The sequence below is a fragment of the Bos javanicus genome, chromosome 24 (genome assembly GCF_032452875.1).
Source record: "Bos javanicus breed banteng chromosome 24, ARS-OSU_banteng_1.0, whole genome shotgun sequence".
NCBI lineage: Eukaryota > Metazoa > Chordata > Mammalia > Artiodactyla > Bovidae > Bos > Bos javanicus.
The window spans coordinates 4,054,085-4,075,462 of NC_083891.1; the positions used below are offsets into that span (position 1 = coordinate 4,054,085).

A 21,378-nucleotide genomic window follows, 5' to 3' on the forward strand; every position below is an offset into this window, starting at 1 on the left:
GCAAATTCCTGGGCAGCCTGGTGTCAGCTTGCTCATTCCACTAAATCTTAGCTGCTTCATGTTTAATCCCAGAGGATTTCCTTTACTTTCATGCAGCTTCAGCTGTGCCTTTAAAAGGATGTTTTTAAATATTAGTCATCATTTCCTGGGTCAGGAAGATCTCTTGGAGAAGGAAATGGCAACCCACTCCAGTATTCTTGCCTGGAAAATCCCATGGACAGAGGAGCCTGGTGGGCTGTAGTCCATGGGGTCCCAAACAGTCAGACATGACTGAGCAGCTATTTCCACACTCCCATCATTTCCATGAGCACTGGAGGTTTTCACGTCCATCATTTTCCCCCAAATTCAAGTCTCCTAGTGAGCTTAAATGCTGGCTTTTCCACTAATAGCTGGGTGCCCTTCAGCAAATTACTTTGTCTCTTCGGGCCTTATTTGTAAAATGGGGAAGATGATAGGGAAGACTCACGAGACAGAGCATTGTGCATGCTAATACAGCCCATAGAAAAAGGACGATGACACTGAGGCTTTAATCTCACCTGCCTTATCCACTGCTCCACTAGGCACCACCCCCCACGGTAAACTGGCAACTCAAAATATCTTAAGCCCAACCTGTTTTGATGGCTCTTTTTGCTGCAAGATACTGATGGTCGCTGATATTTGCGATCCACGGGTGCAGTCCCAGTGCCATGGAAACAGTCATCTGGTTGGAGCTGTTTCTTTTGGAGAATATGTATTCAAGATGCTGCTTCACCTGAAAGGTAACATTTTCAGGTGTAAGAGAAACCTTCAAGTAATTCTCTCATACTATGAATGCACAGTCATCTCTCATCAGGAAACGAATTAAACCTCAGCCCAACAAATTTGAGTATTTTGGGCTTTGCCTGAGGTCTTCTGGAGGGCCGGCCTGGAGTGAGCAGGCTCTCCAGGACTGGGGGGTAAGTGGGGGGCTTCATCCAATGAAAGCAACACTGGGTCTCACTCCCCTTCCTCCCCTAGACTCTCCAAGTCCAGCCCCGCCCCAACCTATCCTCAGCACGATGTCTGTTAGCATCTGATTATTTGGAATTTTGTTAGTTATGAAACATAATGCAAGTATAACTTCATCTGATGACTGATTGCCCTCTTTGGACTTATCAGTACCTTCATGACTATTTGGGGAACACATTACTTTGCCAACAAAATTCCGTCTAGTAAAGGCTATGGTTTTTCCAGTAGTCATATATGAATGTGAGAGTTGGACTGTGAAGAAAGCTGAGTGCCGAAAAATTGATGCTTTTGAACTGTGGTGTTGGAGAAGACTCTTGAGAGTCGCTTGGACTGCAAGGAGATCCAACCAGTCCATTCTAAAGGAGATCAGTCCTGGGTGTTCTTCGGAAAGAACAATGCTAAAGCTGAACTCCAGTACTTTGGCCACCTCATGCGAAGAGTTGACTCATTGGAAAAGACTCTGATGCTGGGAGGGATTGGGGGCAGGAGGAGAAGGGAACGACAGAGGATGAGATGGATGGATGGCATCACTGACTCAATGGACGTGGGTGTGGGTGAACTCCGCGAGTCGGTAATGGACAGGGAGGCCTGGCGTGCTGCAATTCATGGGGTCACAAAGAGTCTGACATGACTGAGCGACTGAACTGAACTGAGCTGATACATTTGGAAATTTCCCAGAAGTGAGAGCAGTTCTGAGCTAAGCTGTGAAGAAGCCTTGTCATCAGTGTCCTTCTCTTCCCTCGGCTCTGTTAGCTGCTACTAGGGAAATCCTCCGAGAGTAACTTCAGACTCTGAAATAGTCCTTCCAGGGAACTCCCAGGGGTTCAGGGGTTGGGACTCGAAGCTCTCACTGCTGAGCGCCCGGGTTCAACCTCTGGTCAGGGAACTGAGATCCCACATGCCATGTGACACGGCAAAAACAAAACAAAAAAATCCTTCCACTCTTGGCTTCAGCAGATGTCAGTGGACACCTGTCCCGTGGCAGGAACCGTTCTGGGTGCTGGGTCAGCACCCAGCTGGTCACAGCTGTGAGCAAAAGCAGGATGGCCCTGCCCTCCTGGAATCTATATGTTGTAGAAAGAGGGACAGGAAGTCCAAAAACAGAGGGAGGCGGGGAGAAGGGAAGAGGGAGGAGGGGAGGGAGGAGAGGAGGGAGGAGAGGAGGGAGGAGAGGAGGGAGGAGGGAAGGGGGCGCGGAGGGAGTGTGTGGATGCAATCAACAATAAAAGGGACATGACACGGGGACAGAAAGGGATGGGATGAGGTGTTTGCTGAGCGCATTTATTCAGAGTCTACTTTCCATTAAACTTGAGCGAACTGACACTTGGTGGATAATTCAGACACTGAACTCCTGCCAGATAGCGTTGTCATTAAAATGGCTGCGTTCAGAGAGTGGATTTCAGACAATGCGGACAAACTGATGACCGCGGCTGCAGATTTTTCCGGCTCAATCCAGCCACAGGCAGTTAGCTGCTCCATCTGGATGGAAAACCAATCTTGCCTTCATGTCTACCATTTAATCTTAAAATTTCCCATCACTCCAACTACAAATGGTCGCTTATCTGACTACTGTAATTGCATATAATTGAGCAAAGAGATTTTCACCAAACAAAAATTTCTATCAGTTTCTTGACATTTGTTCCAGTCCCTTTTCTATTGGAAAAAAGAATGATACTTCAGTGCTAACAACTGAACTGCCCCCTACACTGTGGTGCACGGCACTCGGACGAAGCGCAGAACTAGGCACGCGGTTACCTGGGTCTCCACCACAGACATATCCATGTGAGGGACTAGACGGATGGAGAATTTTCCTATGACTCGGCCAGGAATGACTGTTTTGGCTCCAGGCTCATGAAACGCACCCTCGATCCCATGGATAGAAAGAGATGGGTACCTCCATAGGTGCATTAGAAGTTCCTCCTATGAGATAAAATTATTTATTACAGAGAAAAATGTTTCATTAAAACCCGGTTGAGTGGTATCCTTGTGTCACCAGTTTCTGTACGTCTGTGACACCGCTCACGACAAGCTAACTATCACCTCCTTACTGAGACGGGTCTGGACGAAGGTACAGGTGGAGTTCCCCAAGGACCCGAGACCTGCCCGAGCCGCTTCTGCCGACCACAGCCCCTCATCGCGCCAGCTCTGAAGTTTGCAGTTAAAACTGGGATTCAATTATAAATTTCTGTCCCCAGGCATTCCAGTGATCACTTGTGTGCTAAATGCATTTTGTTTTCCAGAAGCCATCAAAGAAATCTGCAGACGTTTAAGCCGGTGGCCCCCAGAGAGCCAGTCTGAGCGAACAGACACACTTCATGATAATAAACTCCCCACTTCTGTTCAGGGTCCCTCCCTTCCCTGGAGGTTCCTCCCCAGGAACCAGCCAGAGTGACCCATCACTGGAGGGGCGAGGGGCTAGTGGGTTTTTGTTTCTTAAAAGGAGGAGGAGAAGCAGAAGGGAAAACAAAGAAAACTAAATTGGCCAGTGTGTGCGTGCTGTCACTCAGTCATGTCCCACTCTGTGACCCTACAGCTACTCTGTCTGTGGGATTCTCCAGGCAAGAGTACTGGAGTGCATTGCCATGCCCTCCTCCAGGGGATCTTCCCAATCCAGGGATAGAACCTATGTCTCTTATCTCTCCTGCACTGGCAGGCAGGTTCTTTACCACTAGCACCACCTTGGAAGCCCAGATTTGCCAGTAGCCAATGCTTTTGGCTCTGGGCTTATTTACTACACTGAGGCAGTGATGGAGAATTTTTAGATTAAACCCTAAAGCTCTAGTTTTGTCTTTTTTTAAATAAATTTTAAAAAAAGAACAATTAGGGATCTTGCAACTGAAATAATCTCAGCCTATCTCAACCTCTAAATAGACAGGAGGCTCAACTCACTGGCTGAGGCTGGCATGGGGTTGAGTCTCATAAACCGATTGGAAACACACGGCTGTGAGTCAGGCCACCCAATGCCCATGCCGGACGGACCCCAGGAAAAGGGCTGGCTGATCTTGACCCTGGGACAGGACCCTGAAAGGGAAACCTGCCCTCATGAGCGCATGCTCCCGGCTCTGAGATGTGCAGAACAGCAGCGCACGGCAAACCAGGCACTGGGAAAGCACGGGTCCTCAGCATTCCTCTTTCAGATTATCTGTCGAGGCGTGACCTACCTTGGTGTCAAACAGGAACTTCTTAACCTGGCTGCTGTTCCGGTACTCCTCCACGTCCAGGTCGATGGCCTCGTATACCCTCTTCTCCTCTTCTGTAACAGGAGCCACATGCCCATAGATCCCAGGGACCAGGATGCGGCCAGACGCGTCCACCAGGCTGCCTATGAGAGACACACAGGGGTGGAGGCAGGGGGCAGTTGCAGGTGTGCGGGGTCCTAGCCCTGGAGAGGAGCCTTAGGATGGACATGATCATTTCTGGCCTGTTAATCTGCTTCACCAAAGCCCCATAGCTCATAAGGTAAAAACTGTAATGCAGGTACCATTAAAGAACAAATATTCATTATAAAGAAGAAATTAAAGACCATATTTTATAATATACATTCATTATAAACAAATACAACCGTAGCTGCTCTTCAGGGATGTACTTGTAGATGCTGTGTGCTTATCTGCCCCCCTAGGGTCCTGAGTTATGAATTCCCCTCATTTGGCCCAATAAGGAGTATCATATATCAAATAAATGATGCAAACTCATTAGTAAAATTCAAGTCAAAAATAAATTGGGCACCGACAGACTAGGATTGGCTGTAACTGATTTACAATCCGCCTCTGTCACCCCTTGTTCCTTGGAAGAAAAGCTATGACCAACCTAGGCAGCATATTAAAAAGCAGAGACATTACTTTGCCCACAAAGGTCCATCTAGTTAAAAGCCATGGTTTTTCCAGCGGTCATGTGTGGGTGTGAGAGTTGGACAATAAAGAACCTGAGCACCGAAGAACTGATGCTTTTGAACTGTGGTGTTGGAGAAGACTCTTGAGGGTCCCTTGGACTGCAAGGAGATCCAACCAGTCCATCCTAAAGGAGATCAGTCCTGAATATTCATTGGAAGGACTGATGCTGAAGCTGAAACTCCAATGCTTTGGCCACCTGATGAGAAGAACTGACTCATTGGAAAAGACCCTGATGCTAGGAAAGATTGAAGGTGGGAGGAGAAGGGGACGACAAAGGATGAGATGGTTGGATGACATCACCGACTCAATGGACATGAGTTTGAATAAGCTCCAGGAGTTGGTGAGGGACAGGGAAGCCTGTTGTGCTGCAGTCCATGGGGTCACCAAGAGTCGAACACAACTGAGCGACTGAACTGAACTGAACTTCTGTCACCTCAATGAAAACAACACAAAACTTTTAAAAGCCCCACCAGTGACACAGTCACTGAGTCTTCAGCATCACTGAACCTAAACTTCCGCCGCCCGGCTCATCTTTGAGGACAGAGATGAACAGCAGACAGAGCTGGTGGCAACCCAGCCGGAAAGACACAGGTAGGGAACCAGCGGTGGGACCACCTGGGCCAGCCTGTGGGGCCAGCTGAGGGGGGCGGCGCAGTCAGTGGTGAGAACGGACACGTGTGTCTGAAACGCCAAGGGCAGCAGAGGCCAGGATGCCCAGGGTCCGGGTCACGGTGCCCATTTATCTGGTGCTGCCAGACCTCACCCTTGAGTGGGGCAGGGGTGATTCAAACCGCCATCTGAGACCCGAGGCTGCGATCTGAGCAGCTCACCACTTCCTCCAGCAGAAATGCCCCGGGGGCCAGTCCTGTAAATCTGTTTTCTCAGGATGGAAGTGGCCTTCCCCATGCCGGCTAGGGGGAGTGAGTATCTGATTTGTTTCAAAAACAGTGAAAACATGTGCTTTTCATCCTGTTCACGACTCTGGTGGGACTTTTCCTAGTAGACACTATGCCCTGGCAGGGCTGAATGGAATTCCGTGTCTGGGTGAAACCACAGTCTACCAGGATGCGGTGAGGCAACAGTGCCTGGGGCGGGTGGAGGGGAACTCTAAATGCACTCCCAAAGATGTAGGGATGCCACGCATTCTGTGCGGGGAGGCAGTGGAGGATGGGTCTGGTAAAACAGAGATTATTTTATCTCCCCCTACCCTGCAAAACAAAAATATTAAGTTGTATGCTATCTGAATCCTTCTGGAAACAATTTAAACACTTTAAAGAAAAATGGCTCGCTGTTTTCTGTCTGAAGCCATCAAGCATGGAAAATACTGTCCAAGAGTTATATTGCAGGAAAACTAGAAGGCCTTAAAAAATAGGTGATAGATAAATATGCAGACAGAAGAGACAGCACAGACAATAGGTGGATCTCACTGTTTCACTGGGTAATGAAGGGGCAGGATGCAGTAGAATAAAGTGACACTGAAGACCGGGGGCGACTGCCCAGCAGGGCTGCCGGAGGGCTGGTGGTTCCCTGGCGGAGGCCCCAGGCCACCAGGATGTAAGCGTGCAGGGCGGAGGCAGCGCCGTGTGAAGATGCGAAAAGGAGGGGTCTTTGCTAATTGATCCCCCAGAGGGTGCATGCATGCTAGGTGGCTTCAGTCCTGTCCAACTCTTTGTGACCCCGTGGACTTGTAGCCCTCCAGGCTCCTCTGTCCATGGGACTCTCCAGGCAAGAATCCTGGAATGCTTTCTGGCAATTTGCCCAAAGGGGGTTGTTGTGAAATTTGCACAAAGTCAATCTTTATCCAGGTGAGAAGGATCCAGATGTTGTGGGGTCTGAAGCTTGTCTAACCTGAGAACCTCGCTTTAAAAAAAGAAGCAAATTATGACTTGAATTGATGCTTTTGAACTGTGATGTTGGAGAAGACTCTTGAGAGTCCCTTGGACTGAAAGGAGATCAAACTAGTCAATCCTAAAGGAAATCAACCCTGAATATTTGCTGGAAGGACTGATGCTGAAGTTGAAGCTCCAATACTTTTGCTACCTGATGCGAAAAACTGACTCATTTGAAAAGACCCTGATCCTGGGAAAGATTGAAGGTCAAGGTAGAAGGGGACAACAGAGAATGAGATGGTTGGATGGCATTACTGACTCAAGGGACATGAGTTTGAGCAAACTCTGGGAGATAGTGAAGGACTGGGAGGCCTGGCATGCTGCAGCCCATGGGGTCACAAACAGTTGGACATGACTGAGCGACTGAACAACGACAACAAGTTATTACAGCACGTGCAGAGTCCCTGCCAGGACTGTGCAAGCCGCCCTACAGATGTAGCTTCCTTCAGCTCCATGATCCACCTGACTGCTGGGCTGTCCAGGTGTAGGTGAGAGCTACAGGTGAGTCAGGTGGGTGAGCTGGCTCCCTGGACACAGACACAGACACACACATACATACACATTCACACACATACACAATTACATTCACCTGCATCCACCAGGCCCACCACCGGAGAAGTTAGGGAGGACGGGTGGGGGGCAGCGAGCAGACTTGTTAGGGGAAACACTGACTGAAGCCGCCCACCCTGGCCAGGCACCATAGTAACCATCTGCATGAGTTGTTTTACGACAGGAGGTGCTGGTAAGGAATGCGGAATTAGCAAGCCACCGCCAACCAGAAGAATTACAGGAAAGGTCAAAAGGAGATGCCACTCATCCTACCAACCCCCCAGGATCCTCCTCGCTGGCATTCACCTTGGCTGAGTGATGCCTGTGCCAGCAGGAAGGACCCTGAGTCAGACTGATTGGCCAGAGACCACCGGGAAACTAATCCCATCACCATAAAACCCAGCACGGCGAGCCACACGGCAGAGCAGTCCTCCTGGGCCCCTCACCCTGCCGCTGTCCACCCGGGGCCCTTCCCAGTGAAGGCTGCTGCTTTGTCAGCAGGTGTGTCTCCTCAGACAATTCATTCCAAGTGTTAGACAAGAGCCACTCTTGGGCCCTGGAAGGGCTCCCCAATGCTGCAACAGCCTCACTGGTGTCCCTGAGCCACATGGGGTCCTGGGGACCTGCAGGACAGAAGCCGAGAGGTGTGGGCAGACTGGGCACCGGCTCTGGATGCCTTTTCAGAAGGGTCTGTCCACCGCTGTCCCCGGGGACAGCCAGATGTGTTGTGACACCCAGTAAATGAAAAGGGGGTAGATTGAGAGAGGGTTTCAATCCATGGAAATAAATAACACGGACTTAATAAGCCTCAAGAGTTTTAGGTTTTCCTCCGAAAGTGAAAGCTGATCAGTCATGTCCAGCTCTTTGCTACCCCATGGACTACACAGTCCATTAAATTCTTCAGGCCAGAATACTGAAGCGGGTAGTCTTTCCCTTCTCCAGAGGATCTTCCCAACCCAGGATCAAACCCAGGTCTCCTGCGTTGCAGGCGGATTCTTTACCAGCTGAGCCATCAGGGAAGCCCTAGGTTTTCCTTTGCTCCACCCTTCTTATTCAGGGCTGGTCTGAAACTGAGCAGGAGAGGGCTGAGTCCAACAGAACCACATTAGCAGATTCCTTGAGGTTTAAAAAGTGAAAGAGGACGTTACCAAGAAGAGCGACCAGATCTGCCAAGGGTTCGTTGAGGATCCCACCAAAGGTCCCCGAGTGGAAATCTTGATCCCGGCATTTCACCTGCAAGACAGGCAAAGGGAAAGCAGCTGTTCCCTCCATGGCTGCTCGACGACAGCCCTCCCTGGGCGCCAGACCCGCCCAGGCGGCCCTCAGGACTCAGGTGGGTCAGCTGACACCCCCGCCGTGTTTCTCTCTCACGACGGGGGGCTTCATGCCCCACTGGCTCCCCTGAAACTGGTGTCGGCCCCCAGCCTCGCCTCCAGCAGTGCTGGGTCGCAGGCCACCAGCCCCCCGGCCCACGGCGAAGTTCACGGAGCTGTCTCCCTCTTGTTTCACCCTGTCTCTTACTCAGCCCTCCTTCCAGAGAAATTCTCCAAGAAACTTCCTTCTGCGTGTTTTCTCTTGCCTTCAGGACAGGTCTCCTTGTCTCTTCTAATAATTGCTTTCCCGTCTGCTCACCCCATTGTGAGCCTGGAGCCTCCTTCCTCTGCACGTGGATTGAGACCCAAAGGGCTCCTTCACGGGCTCCATGGGCTCAGCGCTCATCCCTTGAGGTCTGACCTTGGACCCACCCACAAGACCTAAGGCTTCTGTCTCTTTGGTACTCAACATTTCCGCGTGCTCCCAGCTGCTGAACTGGAGGAGGTCTGGAAGGGAATATCTTCTACAGACACCTTCCACAGCTGCCATTTCCAGGAGGGCTGTGGACCTGTGACTCCATCCCCTTCACATGACCTTGGCCTTCTCCTGTGCACTCAGTGTCCAACCAGCTCCCAATTTCTAATGAGTTTGGGTTTTGTTTTTTTTTTTAATCATTTTCAGCTCCTTCCCTCTCAGCCTTTCTGCCCGGCTGGCCCTGCCCTGCCCTGCCCTGCCATCTCATGGCACTGCCAGATGAATCCTTCACTTACTCACTTAAGTCCTCTGCCTCCTCAGGCAGCAATACTAACAAAGCACTTGGGTTCGTAGTGCTCCTCTGGGACCCCTTATCCCTCCTTCTGCTCTTATCCCTCCTTCTGGCCTCAGCATCTCTCCTGCATCCCCCTGGCCACAAACCCCTCTGCCTCTTCACTCCAGAAACATGCACAAAGCACATGCATTCACTACTGGGGGGCTTCATGGACTCCCCCAATCCCAAGACCCCATGATCCCCCCACACCGGGTCAAGCACCCAGGTCAGCGTCTGCTCTGTCCTCCCACCAGGATCCCAGTGTGGACACCCCCACCTCCCTCACGGCCACGGTCGGCAGGTACCTCCACGGTGAAGTAGCTGTTCCCCCGCGTCCCGTAGATGAGTGCCGGCTTCCTCCGGCTAATCCACAGGTTGTCCGATATCACAATGCAGTCCACACTCGAGAAGAACCCAGACTTTTCTTTCCGGACAAGTTCCTCCAGGGCTAGAGACCCAGACTCCTCCATCCCTTCGATGAGGAATTTGATGTTCACTGGGAGGTCCTGCATTAACGTTGGGGCAAATCATGCTGCAGGAAAGAGTGGACCCCTTGCCCTTCACCTTTTGAAAACCCAGGATGTGTTTGGGTGTAACATAAATACACTGAACTGTTATACACATTCCCACAAGCCTGTTTACAATGAAGCAGTTTTAACTCAGGTTGTGAGCGAGCCAAGGTAATGGCCAATGAGGCAGGAAACTCATGTTGGTGACCACGGATCTGGGAAGGGCATTTCTAAAAAGGCCATGTCCACAACACAGGGTTCCGCTCAGCCCTGCAGAGGGGCCCTACCCTTCCTCTCCCCAAGAGGACTTTTTCCAGAAAGGTTACCCCATTCCAAGTCTCTTTTCTGTCCTCATAATTCTGAGCATGATAAATGAGAGCTCTTTCCTTTGAAAGGCTGTCTAATGTTTAAGCCTCGGGATAATTTTTATTTCAAGTATCTGTTATTTTTTAGCTATGAGCTCAATCTGCCTTTTAACTTATTCAAAGGCTTTGATCTCACAGCAAAATGGAACTTGAGGTTTTCTCTAGTTAATATTAGGGCGCCTTTAAAATTTTTACAATGTGCCTTTCCCCCATTTGGTTTTGATCTTTTTGCATCTTTATAATGTATAGCTTCATATCTTTGAGAGGCCCGTGGAGAGGAGAGGTCAATGACTTTTCCTGGAACACGAGGTGAAATGGGGGTGGTAGGGGTAGAAAAGTGATTCAATGCAGATGAGGCAGCACAAACATACTAATTAGTTCTAATGAGTGAGACTGACTCGCCCCAGATGAACAAAGGCAGGATGAGTGGGGGATTATGTATGAGAAAGTAAGTGACCTTGGGTCACTCAGTTGGTTAAGGGGATTTGGGGATAAAGATTCGCTCAGTGCATTCCCTGAATATATTTCTAGGTGTCTTAGGAAGTCAAGCTAAAGTTCTGAAATTTTAATATTTGAAAGCTCTTTATTAACATTTAACTAGAAAACAATTGCTAAGGAGCAGTTGAAAAGCCTTGGAATTTTCTGGCAAAATGTGATTAATAAAATACAAGCCAGTAGCTATTAAGTGTCAGAGAAGGATGTGAGACCAGCAGCCAGGGCTCTCTGCTCTGTCCCTTGACACCCACGGGACCGGGGACTAGCCATGTAACCTCTCGAGTGACAGCCGCTTCTCTATGTGAGGCAGGTATTAATATTCGCCCTGCCTCTTGGTAAAATGAGCCAGAGAGGTTATGTACATGTAAGTGCGCTGAACAAGACGGGAAGGGGATGGGAGGGAACCAGGAAGCAAGAAGCCAGTGCTCATAAAAGGCCTGGTATCTGCAGGTACTAGAGAAACTTTATACATGTAACTTCACTTAATACACTCAACAAGCCTGGAGGTAGAAATGATCAATCTTAGATCACAGATGAGGAAAGTGAAGCTTGGAGAGATGAACTGATTTGTCTAAGGGCCATGAGGTCTTCATGCGTTTTGTTTGTGATTATGTAAGTTTCAGAACTGAAATTTAAAAACCAAAGTAGCTTTTTACCTTCATACAGGCAGGGTGAATGGAGGATTATATATTATGTATGCAGTGCTTCCCAGGTGGCACTAGTGGTAAAGAACACTCCTGCCAATGCAGGAGACATAAAAGACTTGGGTTCAATCCCTGGGTCAGGAAGATGCCCTGGAGGAGGGCATAGCAACCCACTTCAGTATTCTTGCCTGGAGAATCCCATGGACAGAGGAGCCTGGAGGGGTACAGTCCCAAGAGTCAGACACGACTGAAGTAACTTAGCACACATGCATAGAAACTTATATTGTTTTCCTCTTCTTAAAGAAGAAGAACAGAAAAAGAGAGGAGGAAACTGGTGAGCAAGGAAGTAAAGATAAAGAGACTAAGAAAGTAGAGAGAGAATTGAAGAGAGAGAAAGAAACCAAGGGCTTATTTAGAGGAGTGCATGAACAACAGGTCAACAGGGCCCGGCCAGAAAAATGTCCTGATTCATTAAGCTTGTCTTCCTCAGTGAGATAAAGCAGTCAAGTGGAGAGCACTTAAACCTTCTCTTCTGCTTCTTCTCATGAGAGAGAGTCTCTGGCATCTGATGAAATCACTTCCAGCAAAAAACAGAAGCAAAGCCAGGGCCTGCTCAATGGACAGGATTTGGGAGAAGCAGCATCAAGGATCTCAGCCTCAGGCATGACTGGGCTGCACTTGCCTTGTGTTTCTCTTGTAGACACAGTGCCCAGAGATGGATCCCCCCACCCCAGTACCCCCCAGATAGGACAGCCCACCATCGCCATAGCCATTGTCATCACCATCACCATCATCTCCATCCTCATTAGCACCATCACCATCAGCACCATCACCATCATCTCCATCACCATCACTGCCATCATCATCATCTCCATCACTGTCACCATCACCATCAGCACCATCATCATCATCTCCATCACCATCACTATCATCATTACTGTCGTCATCAACATCACCATCATCTCCATCACTATCACCACCATACCATCATCTCCATCACCATCACCACCATATCATCATCTCCATCACCATCACCACCCAACCATCATCTCCTTCACCATCACCATCATTACTGTCATCATCAACATCACCATCATCTCCATCACCATCACCATCATCATTACTGTCGTCATCAACATCACCATCATCTCCATCACCATCACCACCATCACCATCATCTCCTTCACCATCACCATCATTACTGTCATCATCAACATCACCATCATCTCCATCACCATCACCATCATCATTACTGTCGTCATCAACATCACCATCATCTCCATCACTATCACCACCATCACCTTCACCATCATCTCCATCCTCATCAGCACCATCACCATCACCATCAGCACCATCAACATCACCATCATCTCCATCACCACCATCATCTCTATCACCATCACCACTGTCACCATCATCTCCATCAGCATCACCACCATCACCATCATCTCCATCACCATCACCATCATTACTGTCGTCATCAACATCACCATAATCTCCATCACTATCACCACCATCACCATCACCATCATCTCCATCCTCATCAGCACCATCACCATCACCATCAGCACCATCAACATCATCATTACTGTCATCACCACCATCACCATCATCTCCATCACCATCACCACCGTCACCATCATCTCCATCACCATCATCATTACTGTTGTCATCAACATCACCATCATCTCCATCACCATCACCACCATCACCATGATTACTGTCGTCATCAACATCACCATCATCTCCATCACCACCATCTCCATCATCATTACTGTCGTCACCACCATCACCATCATCTCCATCACTATCTCCATCAGCATCATCATCACTGTCATCATCACATCACTGTCATCTCCATCATCACCACCATCACCATCACTGTCGTCACCATCCTCACTCCCAAGTTCAGCCAGCACCTACCTCGTCCAGGGCCTTGAACGCGCTCACCGCGTTGATCCATGCTAAAACTGGTCCTTTGTTGTCTGTTGTTCCTCGGCCATAAAGTTTTCCTTTAAAAGCGGGGGAAGAATTTTCAGAAAAGCACAGATGCCTCTGCCAGGTTGAGTGAATCAAAAACAAAAGTAGATTTGCAGATAATTGTTTGAATCGGGTTCTCTCTTTTTCTAGGCAGCAGTTTTGATCTGAACTCACAAAGTATTATTTCTTATATACAAATAGTATGCTAGTCAACAAATGTAAGCTAATTGAAAATATACAGAGCCCTTTGGCCTTAATAGTAGTTAGCTATTTTTATCCAAATTCACTGAAAAAGACCCAAGGATTTGTTGCAAAATATCAGGTAACACAGCGTTTTACTCTGAGATTTTACAATTACCAAGGGAAAGAAAAAGGGTGCACAGGTGTCTCCATTAATCTTTCTTCTTCTTGTCTTTATAAAGCATAATTACATTTGATGCTTTTAAAAAAGAAAATATGTGAAACCCAAGAACTCCCATCCTGGGGACTTAATTCACCTAGGGGCACAAAAGCTCATAGTTCCTTTCACAAATGAAAGAAAATCAGCTTCATTGAACCAACTGGCGAACCGTGAGTGCTGCATTCTGTCCATCCTCACAACCACAGGTAAAACCTGGCACCTGAGGCAGAGCTGCATCTCAAACCCTTAAGCTCTGGGAGCGATCCTCTGCCACTGACCGTCCACCTCCGTCAGCGTGTATGGGTCCGTGAGCCACCCGTCCTCCTGTCTGGCAGGCTGCACATCCAAGTGGCCGTAGAAGCACACGGTGGGCTTCTTGGGGTCACTGCCCAGTTCAGCCAGGAGGATGGGAGGTATTGGGAGGGTCTGACCATCAGACAGCTGCAGAAGGAAAAGGGATAATGTTTAAAAAACAAAACTATTTAGTTCTTCCAGAAGTCTGTTTTTACCCCCTGGTCCTTGGAGAGCCACATCATCCTTATCTGACTCTTAAGGAGGTACCACAAGACACTTCTAATGAAACCATGAGAAGTCAAGTCCTTCCTCAGATACACACTGGCAAAGAGTAAACTTAATTGAACATGCTCTTCTATATGAGAGCTTTCCCAGTGGCTTGGCTGTAAAAGAATCAGCCTGCAATTTTGCAGATGCAGGAGATACAGGTGTGATCCCTGGGTTGGGAAGATCCCCCAGAGGAGGAAATGCCAACCCACTTCAGTATTCATGCCTGGAGAATCCCATGGACAGAGGAGCCTGGCGGGCTACAGTCCATGGGGTCACAAAGAGTCGGACATGACTGAGTGACTGAGCACATTCTTCAGTCTGAACTCGGACTCCACCAGCTCCAAGCAGGCAGACACAGTCCTGGAGACTAGTCTTTGCACACACGTCAGCGCTGAAGCAGGGGACACTGGGAGGTTCAAGTAAAGGTCCATATGCCCCCGTGGGTGTGTGTGTGTGAGAGAGAGAGTGTGTGTGTGTGTGTGAGTGTGTGTGAGACAGTGTGTGTGAGTGTGTGTGTGAGACAGTGTGTGTGTGACTGTGTGTGTGACTGTGTGTGTGTATGTGTGTGAGTGTGTGTGTGTGTGTGACTATGTGTGAGTACATGTGTGAGTGTGTGTGTCTCTGTGTCAGTCGTGTCCCACTCTTTGTGACTTCATGGACTGTAGCCCGCCAGGCTCCCCTGTCCATGGGATTCTCCAGACAAGGACACAGGAGCGGGTCGCCATGCCCTCCTCCAGGGACCTGCCCCCGAGGGGCAGCACTGAACCTTGATTCTGAGAGGTCGGGTCCTTTAAGGAGGCATTTGCGCTTAAGGGAGAGGGCCCTTGGGAGAAACGCAAAGCACGTGAAGGACGTGAACAGCACAGGTGAGGGGCTTTCACGCGCCCCCTTCACCTGCCCCATCTCCCCCTCGGTCTGGCAGGACAGGAAGTCAGTGCCACAGCCTCAATGAGACTGGAGACGACGGGGCGGGCGGGGGAACCGAGGAGCCCAGGGAAGCCCCATCCTGCCCCCAGGAAGGGGAGCCTGGCGGAGGCGGGAGGCGGGGAGGAGGGGGCACCAGCACCTGCTGAAAGCCTGCATCCACCGAGGCCACACGGGCTCCCAGGCCCCGGAGCCGGTCTGCGGCCAGGCCCGCCATCCGGAGCAGCTCTCGTCGCAGGCGGGGCACCGGCTGCACCGAGTCGCTCTCGACAGCCACCCACTCCTTCAGCGTCTGGGAGCAAAGGTGACAGGTGGTTAGCGTGGGGGGGGGTCATTATGTCTGCTCCCCTGGGGTGCACCTCACAGGACCCCGGGGTCCCTCTTCTGACCTGGAGACCCAGCTGGAGGTGAGAACAGGAACCCAGGGGAAGGACGGATAGGGGAGCCTACCTCTAAAGCCCGGACCTGGGCCCCCCAGGCCTCAGCCCCCACGGAAGGGCCGTCCCCATCACCCAGCAGGCATCTGAACTGAGAGCCTCTGGCCACCTGCTCGAGGACTTGGCTTCCCACGAACGCCCCTTGTGGGTCACTGACTCACCTCTCTCTTCTCTCCCCACTACGAATTCCAGCCTATACTGGACAACACCCCAGTAAAGTTGTGAAAACCCAACAGGCATTTTCATCAAGTGAACACACCCCCACGAGGAAAGAGTCCATGAAGGCCCAGCTAAGGGCCAGCAGCCTGGAGATTCTAGTGCTTTAGTATGAACACAGGGGTTCAGTCTGTTTGCACAATAATATTCCTGACATGGGCTGGTTGGGCCAATGAGCAGACACTGACCATGCATCACGTGCCAGACACAGTGTTGGGAGCTCGGAGTATTCCTGGTGGTGGAGGCGGGTGGGGTGTGCTGGGGTGAGGGGCGGGGGTAGGAGAGGCAGCAGAAGGACAGGGGTGTGCCAGGTGGGACGGTGGGTACAGTGCCCCCCAACCCCCATGACTTTCTGCTCCCCAGGCCTCCCTCTCCCCCTTGGTCCCTGCTGGCCATGTCTCCCTGTCACACACATGCCCACACCACGTGCAGATGGCCACGTGTCAGGATGAAGCAGAGAATCGTAAAGGAGGCACTAAAGTACATAGTCCACGCGGGCTACCAAACAGACAGCCTTGCCATGAGCTTGGCAGGACTCTGGGCTTACAGCTGCTGTAGCAGCTGGTGATGTAACGGGGACATTTCTGGCAAGTTTGTGGGTGGAGAGGACCTTGGCGAGGGACCCTCTGAAGGGGAGGGGAGGATGGGCATCTGATGATGGTCCGGGGTAAACATGGCCTCACCGGAGCTTGCTGGTCATCCCTGAATGGACATACCTAGACCAGACATGCTGGGAATGCCCCCTTCTAGGAGGAATGCCAGGAGGGATCTCTTACCTAACTCTAACCCACATTGACTATTTTAATTCAATGAGGAGCCACATGCATTTTAAATGGAATTAAGTTGTCAGGAAAAGAATGAGACGGTTAGATAGCATCACTGACTCAAAGGGCATGAACTTGAGCAAGCTCCCAGAGATAGTGGAGGACAGGGAAGCCTGGCAGGCTATACAGGTCATGGGATCACAAAGAATCGGACACGACCTAGTGACTGAACAGCAAGTTGTCAGGAAAAAAGAAAAAAAATCCACATCTCCCAGCAAATTCTCCCAGCTTCCCAAAGTGCACTGTCTATGTGTTTGATGCATGTCTGGTCTCTTACCTGCACAAATTCATCTTGATGGAGGTCAATGTACTGGAAGACTTTCTCCAGCGGCCCAGGGGGCAGGGTGGACGCGGAGAACATGCCTTCGAACAGCAGCAGCAGGAAAGCAAGGAGAGACTCCGCCTGCGAGTGGGCGACAGCGGGGGACCATTTAAATTAAGGACCAGGTTTAGGACTTTCCATTTCTCAAATGCGTCAATAAAGTTAATGTTATCCGACACAGCTGCTCTCCGTCTTTTGAACTGAAATAACACAAGGGAGTAGAACAGGAGATGTATTTTTTTGCTACATCTTTTGACAAACACTTCCTTTGTAATGCTAGAGAATTTTAATAAGACAGAAACCAAGTTAACAAACTTGTCTCTAATACAATCTTTGCTATGGGTCCTGGGGCTTCCTGCAGGTGGCGCTAGCGGTAAAGAACCTGCCTGCCGAGGCAGAAGACATAAGAGACACCCAGGGGGTTTGATCCCGGGATCGGGAAGATGCCCTGGAGGAGGGCATGGCAACCCACTCCACAATTCTTGCCTGGAGAATCCTATGGACAGAGGAGCCTGGCGGGCTGCAGTCCGTGGGGTCGCAAAGAGTCGGACAGTTGTCTGAAGTGACAGCACACACAGGTGGGGTCACTTCCTGTAAAGTTAAATCAGTTTCCTACATCCCAGGTGTCAAGGGCAGTGTCAAGGACAGTGTTTATAAGAGAGAAAGGTGTGAGTTAATGATATTAATTTAAAAATGAAACAGCAAGAACATTTCTTTGGGTAATCACCAAAGAAATCTTTGGTAACCTTTCACTTTACTAGAAAGAGTATTTTGTAAGGACTGACTAAAGTCCTGTGCAGTGTTGTAGGGCTTCATGCCATCCACTCTTGGGGTCAGAATAGTCTAAGAAGAAGTTTTACAAGATTTGATCTGATAAATAACATGGCAGGACTGGCAAACATGTAGACACTGCTGGCTGCGGTCTCTGCCTGGGAGCCCCTGACCCATGGTTTTGCAGCCGGGTCTCTTCCTTCCTTTGTCTGAGACCCCATTACCTCCCCCTGGCCCACCTGTGAGCCCCTTCTGGTCTTCCTTCTACCCCCACAGAAGATTTCAGGCTAGCGGCACAGCAGGAAAACAACAGGTCCAGAACTGAGTAGAGCTTCCAGGTTGAAAACTAAGCTAATTATCTTCCTCCTCTTCCTTCTGGATTGGTTCTGTACCATTTTGAAATAGATTTTATTTTTCAGAAACATCTTAGATTCGGGCTGCTTCTCCTGTTGGCCTCTGATTCCAGGCACCCACAGAGCAAAGGTGAGGACTTGAGTCTAGAAGATAAAGAATTACTGCTTCGGCTGCTGCTAAGTCGCTTCAGCCGTGTCTGACTCTGTGCAACCCCATAGACGGCAGCCCACCAGGCTCCCCTGTCCCTGGGATTCTCCAGGCAAGAACACTGGAGTGGGTTGCCATTTCTTTCTCCAATGCATGAAAGTGAAAAGTGAAAGTGAAGTCACTCAGTCGTGTCCGACTTTTAGGGAACTACTATAACTCAATAATAAAAGACAAATTAACCTAATTTTTTAAATGGGCAAAATATTTGACTACATACTTCTCCAAAAAGAACACACAAACGGCCCACTAGCTCGTGAAAAGATGCTCGACGTCATTGCCACCAGGGAACTCAGATCTAACCACAATGAAGCAACAATTCACACCACTCAGGGTGGTTAAAACCAACAAGTCAGATGACCACAAGGGCTGGCGAGGGTGTGGATAAACCGGAAGCCTCCTGCATGGCTGGTGGGGATGTAAGACAGCACAAGTGTGTTGGGAACCAGTCTGGCTTCAGTGGTTCAACAGAGCCACCACCGTACGACCCAGCAGTTCCACTCCTAGGCATACACCCAAGATGGATGAAAACACATGTCCACCTGAAAACCTGTACGTGTTCACTGCAGCATTGTTTGTATTGGTCAGAGGTGGAGACAAAAACCCACATGACCAGCACTGAATGACTGTACAGACAACATGTGGTAGAGACACACAATGGAATATTACTCAGCCATGAAGACAAATGAGGTTTTGACATGTGCTACAATATGCGTGAACTGGAAGAAACAAAAGGCTACACTTTTTGTCCAATTAGGTGAGATGTGCAGAATAGGTAAATAAGGAGATAAGAGTAGGTTGGTGGTGGCCTAGGGCTGGGAGGACTGGGGGTGGGGGTGGGATGGGGGGAAGGGGCTATGCCTGCTCATGAGCTGGGGGATCTTCTCCAGTGATGAGAATGCTCTAAAGTTGACTGTGACAGTGACTGCTAAATCGCTTCAGTCGTATCCAACTCTGTGCGACCCCATAGACTGCAGCCCACCAGGCTCCCCCCGTCCCTGGGATTCTCCAGGCAAGAACACTGGAGTGGGTTGCCATTTCCTTCTCCAGTGAGAGTGACTGATCAATCCTGAATTGACTAAAGACCACTGACTGCACACTGTGAGTGGGCAGACTGCGAGGAAAATGAGTCATATTGCAATACAGTTGTCATCAAGATAATAATCATAAATATAAGCACCCATACCACAATAGAAATGCATTACTGAGTATGAGAAATGTGTACAGAGGAAGCCGCGGAGAGGGTCCAATGGGTGTCGCGGCGAGCTGCGCTTCTCCGCGGGCGGACGGCGCGCTTGGCCCGGCAGACGGCGCCGCTGAGCCGCGGCCTCGCCTCCTCCGCTCCCAGCTCGCCCGACGGGAGCGAGTGTCCCGGCAGCTCCGGGTCCCGCGTCGGGGGGGCGGGCAGAGCCTGGAGCCGGGGCTGCGGGGACCCGCCGCGGCGGGACGGCGAGGACGCGCAGGACGCCAGCTTTTACAGCTGAGCTATCTAAATGAACTGCTTAACTGTTATTTTTATTTTTCATCCGATTTCCATTACAAAAAAATTATTTGTTGCTCCTCTCCAGTGAAATGTGAAAGGAAAATCTGAAAAGGAAAAGGAAGCCACGGGAGAGGACGGAACGCCTCGGTGGTGACGCCCAAAGCACCTGCAGGGGAGGGGCGCCGAGGACTGGCTTGTTCCCCAGACTGGGTCCTGCGCGCAGCCCCTGCACCGCCGCCGTACCCCTCACCGGGCGTGTTTTCCTGTCGTCTGCCTTTTCCATTTCCGTTTGCCTCCCCTCTCCATTTGCCAGCAGGCCCGCGGAGGCCGGCTCTGGGCACTCATCCTGCCTTTAGGACCCTGGGTGGATCTCTCCTCCTGAGCCTCGTGTCATAGTCATGCTTGACCTGAACCAGTCACTCACAAAACCCTGGGCCTGAGAGAGGGCACCCCTGGCCTGGCCTTGGCAGGAAGGAGTCCCTGGAGAGGAGAAGGTGCAGGCGGGGGTCCGGGAGCGGAGCCAGATGCCCAGGTCATAGCTTCCTCCCTGTGGGGCCGGCCCTGGGCCGCTCTGGAGGCTCCTGGGAACTCCAGCTGGGTGTTCTGAGATGGGACCTGGAGTTCCCGGTGCCCCTGGGCTGCGTCCATTTAAACGTAAGGACTTCCGACTACCAGCCACACCTCTGCGGTGACCATCCTCCACCCATCAACCGAGCTGCACTTCCTCAAAGCCTCACCCCACCATGGACACAGGCCTGTGGGGTCTCTCTGCTCTTGCCTGCCTCCAGTCAACAACTGGGGAGAAAGTTAGATGACATGTGTGCTTAGCAGACAGTGGCCTTGGAATGCCCCTGGGCTGCCTCAACCAATGACGCTTCTCTATCTCCTGCCAGGAAAACAGCAGGCATTTCACGAGGAGGCTGGGTTGTCCTTAGCTTCTTGGGTTGAGCGGCATGAAGAATAGAAAATGAAAGCATTCTTGCCTCCCACCCCACACAGCCGGGGGCCAAGAGTGGCCCCCCTGTGTACACACGACGGCCCATCAGACAAGCCCTTTTCTGCCCCTAAGCAACTTTAGTGCCAGGGTCCACCTGGATGCCCAGAATGCTACTTACCAAGGCTTTCCGGGTCCCACGTGATGTCTTACAGCTATCGCTCTACCTGTGTCAGCTTTGATGAACTTTATGATATAGAAAAAATTAGCCTAGTTTAATCTCATCATGAGAGGATTAAACAATAAAAATTCCAAACCAAAAAAGCCAGCTTTGCTGGATTCTGTTCATTCCCCTGCAACCTCTGAACTGAGCCAAGGACTCCTGCAGAGATGAGCCAGTTCAGCAAGCCCGTGAGGGCGGGGCTTTCAGGGGGCAGCCTGGGCACGGCCCTGGGCCAAGGAGCAGTTTCAAGGAGCCGGCCTCCCCAGGAAGCCCCAAGAACCACCAGTTTCTC

The 21,378-nt window shown here is 50.4% G+C and overlaps 1 protein-coding gene across 3 annotated transcripts in view; it reads right to left on the reverse strand.

The window, feature by feature from the left end:
• CNDP1 (carnosine dipeptidase 1) overlaps positions 1–21,274 on the reverse strand; it is a 29,340-nt gene extending 8,066 nt beyond the window's left edge. The window contains exons 1-10 of one of the 3 annotated variants that reach the window (XM_061399515.1): positions 21,045–21,258; positions 17,073–17,198; positions 15,461–15,610; positions 14,109–14,271; positions 13,374–13,462; positions 9,743–9,943; positions 8,464–8,548; positions 4,149–4,309; positions 2,743–2,907; positions 610–751 (exon numbers count right to left, since the gene is read on the reverse strand). In XM_061399515.1, coding sequence (XP_061255499.1) covers positions 610–751; positions 2,743–2,907; positions 4,149–4,309; positions 8,464–8,548; positions 9,743–9,943; positions 13,374–13,462; positions 14,109–14,271; positions 15,461–15,610; positions 17,073–17,156 — 1,240 coding nt within the window. In that variant the 5' untranslated portion in view covers positions 17,157–17,198; positions 21,045–21,258. Of the gene's footprint in view, positions 1–609; positions 752–2,742; positions 2,908–4,148; positions 4,310–8,463; positions 8,549–9,742; positions 9,944–13,373; positions 13,463–14,108; positions 14,272–15,460; positions 15,611–17,072; positions 17,318–21,044 lie in introns of all 3 variants that reach the window. The other 2 variants (XM_061399514.1, XM_061399516.1) reach the window with 2 other exon arrangements.
• Between the last annotated feature and the right edge of the window lie 104 nt (positions 21,275–21,378).